The following is an 18,316-nucleotide window of genomic DNA, read 5'->3' as shown; positions in this document are numbered from 1 at the left end:
GCTCCTGTAAAAATTAGTTAGAATGGGGGCACAGCCTCGCACACCACACCTCCGGAAGTGGGGATGCTGCTCTGTTTTCTTGACCAAAGAGATGGTAATTCAGGGACCAGGTGAGATTGTCCAATTTGTGCACTCCCAGAAATTTGGTCCTGCTGACTCTCTCCACACAGGAGCAATGTATGTGCAGTGAGGAATGATTAGCCTGCACCTTCTTAAAAGTCCACAATCATTTCTTTGGTCTTGTCCACATTGAGACTCAAGTTGTCATGTTCACATCATTCTACCTGCCCCTCTACCTCCTCTCTGAATGCCATCTCACCACCGTTGTTGATGAGGTGAAGCACAGTTGTGTCAGCAGCGAACTTGATGACTCAGTCTGACCTGGATCTAGCAGTGCAGTCATGCATCAGCAACATGAACAGCAGCGGGCTGAGAATGATGCTCAGCATGTTGGAGCTAAAGATGTTTCTGCCAAAATGAACTGACCGTGGCTATTCTGTCAAAAAGTCCAGGATCCAGTTACGAAGAGAGGTGTTGAGAGGACAGTTTACCCTTCTAAGGGATGCTCATAATAAAAGTCGAGCTGAAGTCGATAAACAACATCCTGGCATATGAAGCACCATCTTCCAGGTGGGTCAGGGTAGAGTGGAGTGCAGAGGACAGAATGTCATCATCAGTGGACTGATTAGAGTGATAAGCTAACCGGAAAGGATCCAGTGTAGCAGGAGGATGTGATTTCATGTGATACATAACCAGCCACTCAAAGCACTTCATTAGTGTTGAGGTCAGTACCACTGGACAGTAGTCATAGAGGCATGTTCATGAGCACCGGGATGATGGTGGCCGTCTTTAAGCCTGAGGGGTCAGAGAGAAGTTGAGGATGTCTGTTGGAAACTGTTAACTGGGCTGCATGTCCCTCAGCAGCTGACCAGGTATGTTATCAAGCCCTCCAGCTTTACATGAGCTGGCTAGCGTCTTCCTCCCATCAGCTGCAGCCAGGCTCGGGGGTGGGGTTAGGGGGACATCCTCACTGACACATTGTTCTGTGCATCAAACCGAGTGTAAAAGACATTCAGCCAGGAAGAGCAGAATCACTGTCCCTGAGACACAGTCTGTTATGGCCTGAATGCCCTGCAAACCCAACCAGGATAGTTTATTCTGTCCTCGAAGACAGTTGTCCCTGGTGTCACAGAAACAAGGATGGGAATTATAAATTTGAGTACTGCTTAACAGGAAACAATAAAGTCAGCAAGCAAAGGGGATGGAGTGAATCGGACCTGATATAAATTGGGTGGCTAAATTCATGGAGAGTGAAATAAGAGCTTGGCCTGCAAAAAGTTCAATTAGTCAAGTGCGGAGATAACAAATCTTTAGTTGAGGATTTCAACAGCATATTAGCCACGTAAAGGCGAGAACAAATTGGAAATAGACATTTAGTGATGATTTGAGATATAAAATTTAATTTTTGGCAAGACACCAACGTTGTAAGCTGTTATTCTCTTTCAGGTTACTCGTTGCTAGGGGAGGGATGGCTGGAGTCAATAAATATACACGCACGGACATACTAAATTCAGCCACTTGAGGGCACTGTTTCACATATTTCCTAAGCATGCAATAGCAAAATGAATAAAATGTCGCCTATTTAGTGATATCCCTACCGTTAAGGTCCAGCCTTTTCAAAGCAATCCAGATGCGGGAGGCCTTCGCCTCGTTTGTAATGGCTGCCATTTTCCCCGTTTCGGCCTGCCTTTCTCCGCACAGTCGGGCTCCCTGTTGATGCATGCCTCGCCGCGTTCTCCAATCAGAAAACTATCTTCGACACCTGGAAAAAGGGAATAAGGTAGCTGACCCCAGGCTCATGAAACCGCGGAATGTGGGTAGGGTGGAATGGAATGGGGTGGGGGTGGGGGTGGGGGTGGGCGGATACTGCTTGTGCAAATAAAATGTATTATGATAATAAACTGGGAAAATCGTTTCCATTATACATCTTTACATTTTGTCTGAACAATAATCGCTTTATTTTCTTGTATTTCTGGTATCTACCATCTTCTTTTCTAAATCACTATATGTGCGGGTTCCACATATTATAAATTATGATTCTGTATCAGATTACTCTCTCACAGTTCTTAAAAGAAGGAGATAAAACGATCGGCAATTATGGAACTCTGGTAGGACAGTTCTCAGGCACCTCCTAGTATCTCCCTTTACCATGACTCACCACTGAACATCAGGCTATTACCTCCCAGTCCCCCAATTTGCTTCCTGAGTTATCTTCCCTCCAGAGATTCGGCCTTGTAGTCTCTTGGCCATACACGGCCCACTTCTTTTTCATGCCAAATATCTACAATTGGTACTGTCCAAATAGGCCCCATTGTTTTATTCTGCTCTTGCCCCTCAAGTTTTTTTCTTCCAACTTTGACTTCGTCCTTTCTGCTCTGATCTAACCTATCCACTGCACATTTTAGTCTCTCAGTCAATTTGAAAGTTTACAGTTCCCTAGCCTCAATTATCTAATCTTTATCATGGATACAACCACTGGGTATACATTTACAGAATGTGCGCAAAAGGTATTCTTAATTCATTCAGAATTATTAACTATCAAAATGGATCTTGATATAATTGCAGCAGTATACTTCGTATTGGAGAAAAATCCTAGTAATCTTTTCCATGATGCAAACATGAATTGTTCCAACAATATTACATCTGTTATATTACTGCCTTTATCTTTTGGACGAGGGCAGGGCAGAGGTAGTAAACTATCTGGTCCTTTATTTTCTTTGAAGTCAGTACAGTGTCCAGAATATAAATATAGCCTTATTGCAGTAACCAGTTCTTGTCACTGAGGGGCATATTGCACTATTTTCAGCCCCTTGATGATGCTAAACAAACATTTTATGACTGTTTCTTATATTGTAGTGCCAATTAACTATCAGATGCTTCATTTATATCATACATAGATCAAGTGATACCACTTAAAATTTCCTTCTAGCCTTGTTCATACATCCAAAAAGCTAGCTTCCTATCATTGTTGTTTCTTAATCTATAAACTAGTGACTGAACATCAGGCAAGTTGATAATCCTTTGAAAAACTATTTAAAGTGGACTTAAATTCACTTCACCAATTTATGGTTTAGTGCCTTTCTCCTAGTATTGTGGCATAGTTCAAAATATCCTTTAATGAGAATGTAACAGGACAGTAGAGATGCAGAGTCTAAAAATCTATTCAAAGCAAAATAGGCAATACTGAAAACATAGCATCTGCAGAATCAAAATTAAATTTCAGTTATTATCAAACTTCAAGTTTCAATTAAATGTAGACCTTGAGATTTCCTGAATAATGCTCATAAGAGTTAATGACCTGGAAATTCACAAGCCAGGGAGCATCTGATCGTTTATTCAGGGATTGGATAAAGCAGAAAAACACAGATTAAAATTTCTGAATAAATCAACAGGGGTTGTAATTGACAGTGACTGGTTTAGAGTTGGTGGAGGCAACCAATATCCAAAAATGGTTTCTGATTTTACACATGAAGTTGGGAACAATACTCCTGCTTCTTATAGTTGACGAGTTACAGCAAGGAACCAGGCCCTTTGGCTCAACTCATTCCATTCCAACCAAGGTGCCTTACTGAGCTTGTCTATTTGCCTGCATTTGGCCCATATCCCTCTAAACATTCCTAGTCATGAATCTACCTCAGTGGCTTTTAAACACTACATTTGTACTCTCCTCTACTACTTCATCTGGCAGCTTTTTCCATTTACCCACAGCCCTCTTTGTGGAAATACAGGACTGTGCAAGAGTCTTGGGCACGTATATATAGCTAGCGTGCCTAAGACTTTCGCACTGTACTTTAGTAAATTTATGTATTACACTGCACTGCTGCAAAAAAAAACAAATTTCATTACATATTTTCGAGTGATGATAAACCTGATTCTGATATGGGTATCTATTGCGGACTGAGAGTGGGAAGGGAGCAGGAAGAGGGGAATCAAGATTGGGAAAAGGGAAGGGCGAGGGGAGGGAGTGAGAAGCACCAGAGAGGCATTCTGTAATGATCAATAAACTAATTGTTTGGACTCAAATCACCCTACCTGGTGTCTCAGAGCTGGGTGTGTCTGTACCTGTATCATCCCCTGCCCCTGGCACTCCTTCTCTGCCACCTGTCCTGTATCCCTCACTGATAGCTAACCTCCTTGGATACCATTGGTGGGAATAATCAATGGGAGGGTAAAAGTTGCAGTCAGGTCTACAGTTCTGAGGCTCAGCAGGAAAGGTGCAGTCAAACAGCAATAATGATAACAGACTCACTAGTTAGGGGGGCAGTCAGGAGACTCTGTGGCGGTAGAAGAGATTCTAGTTAACATGTGTTGCTCCCAGGTGAAAGAGTTAAGGTCATAAGATATAGGAACAGAGTTAGGCCATTTGGCCCATTGAGTCTGCTCTGCCATTTTATCATGGCTGATCCATTTCTCCCCTCAGCTTCAGTCTCCTGCCTTCTCCATGTATCCTTTCATGCAATGAAGAATCAAGAATCTATCAACGTCTGCCTTAAATATACCCAATGACTTGGCCGCCACAGCCGCCTGTGGCAACGAATTCTACAAATTCACCACTCTCTGGCTAAAGAAATCCCTCCTCATCTCTGTTCTAAAAAAATACCCCTCTATTCTTGGCTGTGGCTCTATTCTAATCTTAGACTCCCACACCAAAGGAAACATTCTCTCCACATCCACTCTACTGAGGCCTTTCAACATTGGATAGGTTTCAATGGGGCCACTCCTCATTCTTCTGAATTCCAGTGAGTACAGGCTCAGAGTCATCGAACGCTCTTCATATGACAAGCCTTTCTTTTTTATATTCTTTATTTACAATTTTTAATTTTACAAAGACAAGATAAATTGAAGACGTACAAAACAATACAAAGGGAATACAGCTCCAGGTGGAGCACAGACAAAACATATCAAGAACAAAAAAAACAAAAAGGCTGCCAGACGATTTACAAGATTACATAAAGTAAACTTCCAGATAAACAGTTAGCACAATAGTGTCATCACGGAAGCAATGTAAAGTAAAAAGAATAAAGAACTCCAGTTAGGCACCACACCCACTCATGAGACTAGACAGGTCAAGGTCACTATGTATGTGAGGTAATATGACACTGAGCCAATAAGGGTCCCCATATTCTCTCAAATGTATTCTGTGTATTAGGTTTGTGCAGACGCAATCTTTCCATTTGTATAATAGACAACATCTCCTTGAGCCAGTGTGCGAAGGTGGGTGGAGTAGTAGATTTCCAGGGCAAAAGGATAAGTTTCTTAGCCACCACCATTCCTAGATGCAGAGCAATCTGCATGTCATGAGGCATCTCAAGAGTCTCTGCAGAGCATCCAAAGATGGCGAGGTCATGATAGGGCTGAGTGTCTCTAGAGTAGACTTTTGAGAGCTACTCAAAAATTGCAGTCCAGAAGTTGTATAATGTAGGGCAAAATCAGAAAAGATGTGCCAGTGAGGCCTCAGCAGAGCAGCACTTATCGTATTCAGGAGACACAGATGGAAAGATGCGATTCAGTTTTGTTTTTGAATAATGCAATCTATGCATCACCTTGTACTGGATTAATCTGTAATGTGAATTAATAGAACAACAGTGGACCCAGGACATTGCCTCCTTGCAAAGTTCCGCCGATATCTCTGAGTTCAAGTCCCTGGCTCAGGCTTCTCTAATAAAATCTATAGAAACCAAAGGAGTAAAGCAATTCACAAATTTTGATATTAACTGTTTGGAGTCTGGAGGGAGCAAGAGGTATGACAAGCCTTTCAATCCTGGAATCATTTTGATGAACCCCCTTTGAACCCTCTCCAATGTCAGCACATCCTTTCTTAAATTGTGTTAAATTATCACTGTGAACAGTAAAGGTGCAAGTGATGGAGAAGCAAGTTCGGCAGATGGATTGTTGCAGATGGAGTTCCAATGCTCAGTCAGCTGGCCCAGGAGCAAGGCTGGATTGCTCTAGGATGTCTCTGAGCAGTTGCAGAAAGTTCTCAACAAGGAAGGTGAACATCTAGAAGTCTCAATTTGTTACCAACAAAATAGGTGTAAAAAGGGATAGGGTCCAACAGAGTGAGCATAGTGAATTGGAAAATAATTTAATAAGCAGGACATAAGAGTGATGACCTCTGATTTACTACCAATGCCATGTACTGGTGAGGATAGGAACAGAAAGGTATGCCAGAAGGCAATACTTCAGAACCTTGAATCATTCAGAAATTTTCTGAACAGCAAGTACTATTCGGGATGATTTAAACTAGAGGGGTGGGATCACGAGTGGTAGTGAGGCTGATGAGAAGCTGAGGGAAGATACTATAACAAACAAGATAAAGTTTAGCAGTCAGGATAGCCAGTAACAAAGTCAAAAGAAAAAGCACTGGTTTTAATTGCTGCTAAGTCTTTTGCATTACCTTCAATGCAAAAGACTTAACAGAAAGCCAGTTGAACGGATGGCATGAATTGGCTTTGGGCATTGGGATATTATTGCCTTATCAGAAACATGGCAGACTGGTATATTAATATTCCAAAATTCAGGTGCTTGGGCATGATAGAGTTATAGGTAAGAGAGGAGAAGGATTTGCTTTCTTGATGAGGAAGGACATAACAACAATTCACGGCGAGGATAGTCCTGGGAGGTTATCTAATGAGACCACATGGAACAAAAGTGGATAGTCATGTTGACAGGACTCTATTGTAGACCCCCCAGTAGACAGTGGGAATTAGGGGAGCAGATGCATAGCCTGATTTTAGAAAGTTGTAAGAATAATTGGGTAGTAATTGTGGGAAATTTTAACCATCATAAGATTGATTGGGCTACCCATTGTGCAAAGGGATTGGATGATATGGAATGAATGATATGAATGTGTGGCTGAGAGACTGGTGTAGGGAGCAGGGCTTCAGATTTCTTGGATAATTGGGATCTCTTCTGGGGGAAGTATGACCTGTTCAAAAAGGACGGGTTACACCTGAACCCGAAGGGGATCAATATCCTGGCGGGAAAGTTTAATAGAGCTGTTAGGGAGGGTTTAAACTAATTTGGCAGGGGGATGGGAACCGGAATGATAGAGCGGAGGAAGGGGAAAACAGAAATAAATCTAAGACATTGAGCAGTAAAGATGTCAGGAAAGACAGGCAGGTGATGGGGCAAATTTGTAGCCATTGGGATGAGTTGCAGTGCAATAAAGTTGCAGTGAAATCAAAGCAAAAAGTATCAACTACTGGTCTTAAGGTGTTGTACTTAAATGCACGCAGCATAAGGAATAAAGTGGATGATCTTGTTGTACAGCTACAGATTGGCAGGTATGATATTGTGGCCATCATTGAGACCTGGCTAAAGGATGCATGTCTCTGGGAGCTGAACGTCCAAGGATACAAGGTGAATCGGAAGGATAGGAAGGTAGGCAGAGGGGGAGGCATGGCTTTATTGGTAAGAAATGATATGAAATCATTAGAAAGAGGTGATATAGGATCGGAAGGTGCAGAATCTTTATGGGTTGAGCTAAGAAATAGCAGGGGTAAAAGGACCCTGATGGCAGTTATTTATAGGCCTCCAAACAGCTGCAGGGATGTGGACTACAAATTACAACTGGAAATAGAAAAGGCTTGTCAGAAGGGCAGTGTTATGATAATTGTGGGGGATTTTAACATGCGAGTAGATTGGGAAAATCAGGTCGGCACTGGATCTCAAGAGAGAGAATTTGTAGAATGTCTGCGAGATGGCTTTTTAGAACAGCTTGTTGTTGAGCCCACTAGGGGATCGGCTGTACTGGATTGGGCATTGTGTAATGAACCAGAGGTGATTAGAGAGATTGAGGTGAAGGAACCCTTAGGAGACAGTGATCATAACATGATTGAGTTCACTGTGAAATTAGAAAAAGAAAAGCTGAAATCTGATGTGTCGGTATTTCAGTGGAGTAAAGGAAATTACAGTGGCATGAGAGAGGAACTGGCCAAAGTTGACAGGAAAGGGACACTGGTGGGAAAGACAGCAGAGCAGCAGTGGCTGGAGTTTATGCGAGAAATGAGGAAGGTGCAAGACAGGTATATTCCAAAAAAGAAGAAATTTTCAAGTGGAAAAGGGATGCAACCGTGGTTGACAAGAGAAGTCAAAGCCAAAGTTAAAGCAAAGGAGAAGGCATACAAAGAAGCAAAAATTAGTGGGAAGACAAAGGATTGGGAAGTTTTTAAAACCTTACAAAAGGAAACCAAGAAGGTCACTAAGAGAGAAAAGATTAACTATGAAAGGAAGCTAGCAAATAATATCAAAGAGGATACTAAAAGCCTTTTCAAGTATATAAAGAGTAAAAGACAGGTGAGAGTAGATATAGGACCGATCAAAAATGATGCTGGAGAAATTGTAATGGGAGATAAGGAAATGGCAGAGGAACTGAATGAGTATTTTGCATCAGTCTTCACTGAGGAAGACATCAGCAGTATACCGGACACTCAAGGGTGGCAGGGAAGAGAAGTGTGCGCAGTCACAATTACGACAGAGAAAGTACTCAGGAAGCTGAATAGGCTAAAGGTAGATAAATCTCCTGGACCAGATGGAATGCACTCTCATGTTCTAAAGGAAGTAGCTGTGGAGATTGCGGAGGCATTAGCGATGATCTTACAAAAGTGGATAGATTCTGGCATGGTTCCGGAAGACTGGAAGATTGCAAATGTCACTCCACTATTTAAGAAGGGGGCAAGGAAGCAAAAAGGTACTTATAGATCTGTTAGCTTGACGTCGGTGGTTGGGAAGTTGTTGGAGTCGATTGTCAAGGATGAGGTTACAGAGTACCTGGAGGCATATGACAAGATAGGCAGAACTCAGCATGGATTCCTTAAAGCAAAATCCTGCCTGACAAACCTATTACAATTTTTTGAGGAAATTACCAGTAGGCTAGACAAGGGAGATGCAGTGGATGTTGTATATTTGGATTTTCAGAAGGCCTTTGACAAGGTGCCACACGAGGCTACTTAACAAGATAAGAGCCCATGGAATTACGGGAAAGTTACATACGTGGATAGAGCGTTGGCTGATTGGCAGGAAACAGAGAGTGGGAATAAAGGGATACTATTCTGGATGGCTGCTGGTTACCAGTGGTGTTCCACAGGGATCAGTGTTGGGGCTGCTTCTTTTTACATTGTACATCAACGATTTGGATTATGGAATAGATGGCTTTGTGGCTAAGTTTGCTGGCGATACGAAGATAGGTGGAGGGGCCGGTAGTGCTGAAGAAACGGAGAGTCTGCAGAGAGACTTGGATAGATTGGAAGAATGGGCAGAGAAGTGGCAAATGAAGTACAATGTTAGAAAGTGTATGGTTATGCACTTTGGCAGAAAAAATAAACGGGCAGACTATTATTTAAATGGGGAAAGAATTCAAAGTTCTGAGATGCAATGGGACTTGGGAGTCCTCGTACAGGATACCCTTAAAGTTAACCTCCAGGTTGAGTCAGTAGTGAAGAAGGCGAATGCAATGTTGGCATTCATTTCTAGAGGAATAGAGTATAGGAGCAGGGATGTGATGTTGAGGCTCTATAAGGCGCTGGTGAGACCTCACTTGGAGTACTGTGGGTAGCTTTGGTCTCCTTATTTAAGAAAGGATGTGCTGACGTTGGAGAGGGTACAGAGAAGATTCACGAGAATGATTCCGGGAATGAGAGGGTTAACATATGAGGAATGTTTGTCCGCTCTTGGACTGTATTCCTTGGAGTTTAGAAGAATGAGGGGAGACCTCATAGAAATATTTCGAATGTTAAAAGGCATGGACAGAGTGGATGTGGCAAAGTTGTTTCCCATGATGGGGGAGTGTAGTACGAGAGGGCATGACTTAAGGATTGAAGGGCGCCCTTTCAGAACAGAAATGCGAAGAAATTTTTTTAGTCAGAGGGTGGTGAATTTATGGAATTTGTTGCCACGGGCAGCAGTGGAGGCCAAGTCATTGGGTGTATTTAAGGCAGAGATTGATAGGTATCTGAGTAGCCAGGGCATCAAAGATGGTGAGAAGGCGGGGGAGTGGGACTAAATAGGAGAATGGATCAGCTCATGATAAAATGGCAGAGCAGACTCCATGGGCCGAATGGCCTACTTCTGCTCCTTTGTCTTATGGTCTTATGGTCTAATTTGATAAATGAGCTCAATAACGTTTCCTTAATCAATGTATAGAGGTCCCTTTGAGAGAAAGTGCAACACTGGACTTCCTCTTAGGGAACGAGATAGAGCAAATGACTGACATGCAAGTCAGTGAGCATTTTAGGTCAGTGATATACCTCTGTTGGTTTTAAGATAGTTATGGAATAAGATAGGGTCGAGTGGATGAGACTGTTTGCTGTAAATTGATGACTAGCAAGTGAGAGATTTTTAAGAGTGTGACATAAGGAATGCAGGGATGACATATTCCTGCCCAGATAAAGGGCGACACTGGCAAATTTAGGAAACCCTGGCTAACAGGAGATATTGAGGCTCTGGGCAGTGTTATAGAAAGGGTTAACTGTTAGTCTTTGTACACGCAAAGGAAATTTACTAAAAGAATTGTGTACACACTAACAAGATCTACCAGAATAATGGCATGCATACTGAGAGATCTGCTGGAATAATGGTGTACACACTAAGAGATCTGTCAGAATAATTGTGTACACACTATAGTAATGGTGTACACACTAAGAGATCTGCTGGAATAATAGTATATACACTAATGAGATCTGCTGGAATATGGTGTATAAACTAATGAGATCTGCTGGAATATGGTGTATACACTAATGAGATCTGCTGGAATAATGGCACAAACACTAACTAAATTTGCTGGAATATTGGTGTACATACTAATGAAATTTACCAGACTAATGGGGTGTGCACTAACGAGATCATTTCCTTAATGTGCACACAAACATCTGCCAGAATAATGGTGTGCACATTAAGGAAATGTACCTGAATAGTGGTGAATGCACTGACAAGATTTACCATAATAATGATGAGCACACAAACAAGATTTACCAGATTGATGCTGTGCACATTAGCTAGATTTACCTGGATAATTGTATTCATACTAATGTGCTTTGCTGGAATAATGCTGTGCACACCAATGTGTAAGAATAATGAGCTACATATTGGGGAATATTCTGGATTTAGGGTGTATAGCAAATATTAATTAGAGCAACCAGTCTTTAGACCTGCACATGGATTGTAGATTAAATTTAAAATGCTCCCTAGATAATAGTTTCCTAGAGCTGTGGACATCAGTTCATGAAAAAAAACAGACACTGCTGATTAACATTCATTTTGGTTGTCTGGAGTGTAGGTGCAAAGAAGGAGTTGAAAATTATGTGTAATTCAAAGGAAGCATTGTAGATACGAGTTTTAAGGACAACTATAGAATTATCCTTTGATCTTTAGCATATAAAATGTCATGTAATATTGAGTCGAAGATGTCTCTTCCTTCAGAGTGTTTCATTTTGTTGAATAAAAGACTACTTTTATATCTACACCTCTCCAGTGACTTTGTTCACATTACAATATTTGGGGCTTCGGCCTGGACACCTTCATGTGGCCAGAGAGGTCTGCAGTTAAAGCAGGTTAGTATTTTTAAAATTAGCACCACTTACACATGGATCAGTTCCAGTTGCTGACTATGGGATAACGCAGTATCACGAACACAGCAGAGAACTGAACTAGTTGATGTAAAAGTAGTGTGGTGTGTGTGTGCGAGCATGGGTGTTTCTGTGAGAGACTAAACATTTGTGTGTTAGTTAGGTGAGACGGGGCCACTAGTGACGAATGATGGTTACTGATGGTTCAGGACGCCAGAGTGAGAGTATGGATACTTGTTCCAGGAACTGTATTTTGGCAGATGCTTTTGCGAGTTTGTGTCTGTAACCTTGGTGTAACAGTTTTAAATGCAAAGGAATACAACAGGCATTATGAGTTCAATCGCACATAAGCGGCAGATTGCAGAATACTGTTTAATTTTTCTCTGTCAATTATATTTTGCGTACTTTAGGAATTAGTGTGGAGATATCTGTGGGAAAGGTTGTACCCAAATATGTAAGACCAGAAGATACAGGAGCAGAATTAGGCCATTTGGCCCATTGAGTCCACTCTGCCATTTCATCCTGGCTGATCCAATTTTCCTCTCAGCCCCAATCTCCTGCCTTCTCCCCGTATCCCTTCATTCCCTGACCAATCATGAATCTATCAACCTCTACTTTAAATATGTGTAAAGACTTCGCCTCCACAGCTGCCTGTGGAAAAGAATTGCATAGATTCACCACTATCTGGCTAAAGAAACTCCTCCTCATTTCCGTTCCAAAAGGACACCCTCTATTCTGAGGCTGCAACCTCTGGTCTTTAAAATTGTCTAAAAATAAAATTCTTGTGAAACAGCTGCGCCACCCAGCAACCCATGTTTTAACCCTAGGCCCTCCTACCATGGGAAACGTCTTCTCCACACATCCACATCCTTTTGCCATTCAGTAAGTTTCAATGAGCTCATGGCTCATTCTTCTGAATTCCAGTGAATACAGGCCCAGAGCCATCAATGCTCTTCATATGGCAAGCCATTCAATTCTGGAATCTTTTTCGTGAAATTCCTTTGAACCCTTTTCAATTTCAGCGCATCTTCAGTGGTTGGTAAATTGATAGAGAAGATCCTGATATACAGGATTTATGAACATTTGGATTAGTCAATATGACTAGGAATAGTCAGCATGGCTTTGTCAAAGGCAGGTCATGCTTTACGAGCCTGACTGAATTTTCTGAGGATGTTATTAAGTACATTGATGAAGGTAGAGTAGTAGATATGTGTTTATGGATTTCAGCAAGGCATTTGATAAGGTACCCCATGCAAGGCTTATTGAGAAAGTAAGGAGGCATGGGATCCAAGGGGACCTTGCTTTGTGGATCCAGAATTGGCTTGCCCACAGAAGGCAAAGAGTGGTTGTCAATGGGTCATATTCTGCATGGAGGTCAGTGACCAGCGGTATGCCTCAGGGATCTGTTCTGGGACTTCTTCTCTTCATGATGTTTATAAATGACTTGGATGAGGAAGAGGAGGGATGGGTTAGTAAATTTTCTGATGACACAAAGGTTAGGGGTGTTGTGGATAGTCTGGAGGGTTTTCAGAGATTACAGCAGGACATCGATAGGATGCAAAACTGGGCTGAGAAGTGGCAGATGGAGTTCAACCCAGATAAGTGTGAGGTGGTTCATTTTGGTAGGTCAAATATGATGGCAGAATATAGTATTACTGGTAAGACTCTTGCCAGTGTGGAGGATCAGATGGATCTTGGGGTCCGAGTCCATAGGACACTCAAAGCTGCTGCGCAGGTTGACTCTGTGGTTAAGAAGGCATACGGTGCATTGGCCTTCATCAACCATGGGATTGAGTTCAAGAGCTGAGAGGTAATGTTACAGCTATATAGGACCCTGGTCAGACCCCTCTTGGATTACTGTGATCAGTTTTGGTCACCTCACTATAGAAAGGATGTGGAAACTATAGAAAGGGTGCAGAGATTTACAGGGATGTTGCCTGGATTGGGGAGCATGCCTTATGAGAATAGGTTGAGTGAACTTGGCCTTTTCTCCCTGGAGCAACGGAGGATGAGAGGTGACCTAATAGAAGTGTATAAGATGATGAGAGGCATTGATTGTGTGGATAGTCAGAGGCTTTTTCCCAGGGCTGAAATGGCTAACACGAGAGGACACAGTTTTAAGGTGCTTGGAAATAGGTACAGAGGAGATGTCGGGTAAATATTTTTACGCAGAGAGTGGTGAGTGCGTGATCTGCTGGGCTGCTGGCGACAGTGGTGGAGGTGGATACAGTAGGGTCTTTTAAGAGACTCTTGGACAGGTACATGGAGCTCAGAAAAATAGAGGGCTATGGGTAACCCTAGGTAATTTCTAAAGTAAGTGCATGTTCAGCACAGCATTGTAGGCCAAAGGGCCTGTATTGTGCCGTAGTTCTATTTTTTGCTAAGATAAGGGGCCCAAATTTGCTCACAGTACTCCAAATGAGGCCTCTCCAGTGCTTTAAAAAGTCTCAACATTACATCCTTGCTTTTATATCCTCTGACACAGTGGTGTCAAGAAAACAACCTCTCCCTCAATGTCGCAAAAACAAAGGAGCTGGTTGTGGATTACAAATGAATGCTAACATTGTATTTGTCTTCCTCACCACAGACTCAACCTGCAAGTTAACCTTTAGGGAATTGTAATATTCAATCAGGTTCGCGAGTCTGGCAACTGAGACAAGGGAATGCGCTGACTTTGAATATATATATTAATAATTTATTTACAAACAGTAAAAATTTATCCAAGCATTGAATTCAATTCAATTCCTTCACTACATCCTTCACATACATGAGGGGTAAAAATCTTTTTGTTACATCTCCATCTAAATGTGCAATGTGCAATCATAGTAATTTATAACAAATTATAATAAATAGAACAGTCAATGTAATATAGAGTACACTCAAATCAGCGTGAGTTCATCTGTCTGATGGCCTGGTGGAAGAAGCTGTCCCGGAGCCTGTTGGTCCTGGCTTTTATGCTGAGGTACCGCTTCCCAGATGGTAGAATCTGGAATAGATTGTGGTTGGGATAGCTTGGATCCCCGATGATCCTACAGGCCCTTTTTACACACCTGTCCTTGTAAATATCCTGAATCATGGTAAGTTTACAACTACAGATGCGCTGGGCTGTCCACACTACTCTCTGCAGAGTCTTGCGATTAAGGGAGGTACAGGTCCCATACCAGGCAATGATGCAGCCAGTCAGGATGCTCTCAATTGTGCTCCTGTAGAAAGTTCTTAGGATTTGGGGGTCCACACCAAACTTCCTCAACCATCTGAGGTGAAAGAGGCACTGTTGAGCCTTTTTCACCACACAGCTGGTGTGCACAGACCACGTGAGGTCCTCGGTGATGTGTATGCTGAGGAACTTTAAGCTGTTTACCTTCTCAACCCCAGATCCATTGATGTCAATAGGGGTTAGCCCATCTGCGTTCCTCCTGTAATCCACAACCAGCTCCTTTGTTTTCACAACCTTGAGGGAGAGGTTGTTTTCTTGACACCACTGTGTCAGAGAGATGACTTCTCCCCTGTAGGCCACCTCGTTATTGTTTGAGATAAGGCCAATCAATGTAGTGTCGTTGGCAAATTTAATTAGCAGATCGGAGCTGTGGGTGGCGATACAGTCATGGGTATACAGGGTGTAAGGGAGAGGACTCAGTACGCAGCCCTGAAGGGCTTCTGTATTGAGAGTCAGAAGGGTGGAGGTGAGGGAGCCCACTCTTACAATCTGCTGGTGATCTGACAGGTCTATGAGCATCTTATCGAGCCTGGATGGAACTATGGTGCTGAGTGCTGAACTGCAGTCCAAGAACAGCATTCTCACATAAGCATCCTTTTTCTCCAGATGTGTAAGGATGGTATGTAGACCAGTGGCTATTGCGTCATCTGTCAATTGGTTGTGTCGGTAGGTGAATTGTAGGGGGTCCAGTTTGGGTGGTAACAAGCTGCAGATATAATCCTTGACCAGCCTCTCAAAGCATTTGCTCATAATTGAGGTGAGTGCGACAAGACGCCAGTCATTCAGGCATGTTACCTTAGTCTTTTTTGTACTGAGACAAAAGTGGATAATTTGAAGCCCGAGGGCACTCCACACTGGGAGAGGGAGAGATTAGAAATGTCTGTAAACACACCTGCCAGTTGTGCAGTGCACATCCTAAGTACTCTTCCTGGGATGCTGTCCGGTCCTGCAGCCTTGCGACTGTCCACTCGTTGGAAACAACTGCAGACCTCAGAAACCATAGAAACTACAGCACAGAAACAGGCCTTTTGGCCCTTCTTGGCTGTGCCGAACCATTTTCTGCCTAGTCCTACTGACCTGCACACGGACCATATCCCTCCATACACCTCCCATCCACGTATCTGTCCAATTTATTCTTAAATGTTACAAAAGAACCCGCATTTACCACCCCATCTGGCAGCTCATTCCATACTCCCACCACTCTCTGTATGAAGAATCCCCCCCTAATGCTTCCTTTAAACTTTTCCCCCCTCAACCTTAACCCATGTCCTCCGCTTTTGTCTCCCCCAGCCTCAGTGGAAAAAGCCTGCTTGCATTCACTGTATCTATACCCATCATAATTTTATATACCTCTATCAAATCTCCCCTCATTCTTCTACGCTCCAGGCAATACAGTCTTAACCTATTCAACCTTTCTCTGTAACTGAGTTTCTCAAGTCCCGGCAACATCCTTGTAAACTTCTGCACTCTTTCAACCTTATTTATATCCTTCCTGTAATTTGGTGACCAAAACTGAACTCAATACTCCAGATTCGGCCTCACCAATGCCTTATACAACCTCGTCATAACATTCCAGCTCTTATACTCAATACTTTGATTAATAAAGGCCAATGTACCAAAACAACAGGAATTCTGCAGATGCTGGAAATTCAAGCAACACACATCAAAGTTGCTGGTGAACGCAGCAAGCCAAGCAGCATCTCTAGGAAGAGGTACAGTCGACGTTTCAGGCCGAGACCCTTCGTCAGGACTAACTGAAGGAAGAGTGAGTAAGGGATTTGAAAGTTGAAGGGGAGGGGGAGATCCGAAATGATAGGAGAAGACAGGAGGGGGAGGGATGGAGCCAAGAGCTGGACAGGTGATTGGCAAAAGGGGATACAAGAGGATCATGGGACAGGAAGTCCAGGAAGAAAGACAAGGGGGGGGGGGACCCAGAGGATGGGCAAGAGGTATATTCAGAGGGACAGAGGGAGAAAAAGGAGAGTGAGAGAAAGAATGTGTGCATAAAATAAGTAACAGATGGGGTACGAGGGGGAGGTAGGGCCTAGCAGAAGTTAGAGAAGTCGATGTTCATGCCATCAGGTTGGAGGCTACCCAGACGGAATATAAGGTGTTGTTCCTCCAACCTGAGTGTGGCTTCGTCTTCACAGTAGAGGAGGCCGTGGATAGACATGTCAGAATGGGAATGGGATGTGGAATTAAAATGTGTGGCCACTGGGAGATCCTGCTTTCTCTGGCGGACAGAGCGTAGATGTTCAGCAAAGCGGTCTCCCAGTCTGCGTCGGGTCTCGCCAATATATAAAAGGCCACATCGGGAGCACCGGACGCAGTATATCACCCCAGTCGACTCACAGGTGAAGTGTTGCCTCACCTGGAAAGACTGTTTGGGGCCCTGAATGGTGGTAAGGGAGGAAGTGTAAGGGCTTGTGCAACACTTGTTCTGCTTACACGGATAAGTGCCAGGAGGGAGATCAGTGGTGAGGGATGGGGGGGACGAATGGACAAGGGAGTCGTGTAGGGAGCGATCCCTGCGGAATGCAGAGAGGGGAGGGGAGGGAAAGATGTGCTTAGTGGTGGGATCCCGTTGGAGGTGGCGGAAGTTACGGAGAATAATATGTTGGACCCGGAGGCTGGTGGGGTGGTAGGTGAGGACCAGGGGAACCCTATTCCTAGTGGGGTGGCGGGAGGATGGAGTGAGAGCAGATGTACGTGAAATGGGGGAGATGCATTTAAGAGCAGAGTTGATAGTGGAGGAAGGGAAGCCCCTTTCTTTAAAAAATGAAGACATCTCCCTCGTCCTAGAATGAAAAGCCTCATCCTGAGAGCAGATGCGGCGGAGACGGAGGAATTGCGAGAAGGGGATGGCGTTTTTGCAAGAGACAGGGTGAGAAGAGGAGTAGTCCAGATAGCTGTGAGAGTCAGTAGGCTTATAGTAGACATCAGTGGATAAGCTGTGTCCAGAGACAGAGACAGAAAGATCTAGAAAGGGGAGGGAGGTGTCGGAAATGGACCAGGTAAACGAGGGCAGGGTGAAAGTTGGAGGCAAAGTTAATAAAGTCAACGAGTTCTGCATGCGTGCAGGAAGCAGCGCCAATGCAGTCGTCGATGTAGCGAAGGAAAAGTGGGGGACAGATACCAGAATAGGCACGGAACATAGATTGTTCCACAAACCCAACAAAAAGGCAGGCATAGCTAGGACCCATACGGGTGCCCATAGCTACGCCTTTAGTTTGGAGGAAGTGGGAAGAGCCAAAGGAGAAATTATTAAGAGTAATGACTAATTCCGCTAGACGGAGCAGAGTGGTGGTAGAGGGGAACTGATTAGGTCTGGAATCCAAAAAGAAGCGTAGAGCTTTGAGACCTTCCTGATGGGGGATGAAAGTATATAAGGACTGGACATCCATGGTGAAAGTAAAGCAGTGAGGGCCAGGGAACTTAAAATCATCAAAAAGTTTAAGAGCGTGAGAAGTGTCAC

General features: G+C 43.4%; 1 protein-coding gene across 1 annotated transcript in view; it reads right to left on the bottom strand.

Annotated features, from left to right (window-relative positions):
• Positions 1-18,316, bottom strand: part of LOC140201352 (uncharacterized) — a 129,078-nt gene that overhangs the window by 101,235 nt on the left and 9,527 nt on the right. Inside the window, exon 3 of the mRNA XM_072265317.1 lies at positions 1,659-1,822. Coding sequence (XP_072121418.1) covers positions 1,659-1,782 — 124 coding nt within the window. The 5' untranslated portion in view covers positions 1,783-1,822. The remainder of the gene's footprint in view (positions 1-1,658; positions 1,823-18,316) is intronic.

The sequence above is a fragment of the Mobula birostris genome, chromosome 8, assembly GCF_030028105.1.
Source record: "Mobula birostris isolate sMobBir1 chromosome 8, sMobBir1.hap1, whole genome shotgun sequence".
Taxonomy (NCBI): Eukaryota; Metazoa; Chordata; class Chondrichthyes; order Myliobatiformes; family Myliobatidae; genus Mobula; species Mobula birostris.
The sequence above is the reverse complement of the archived record's forward strand: the minus strand, read 5'-3'. Positions and strand labels throughout refer to the sequence as shown.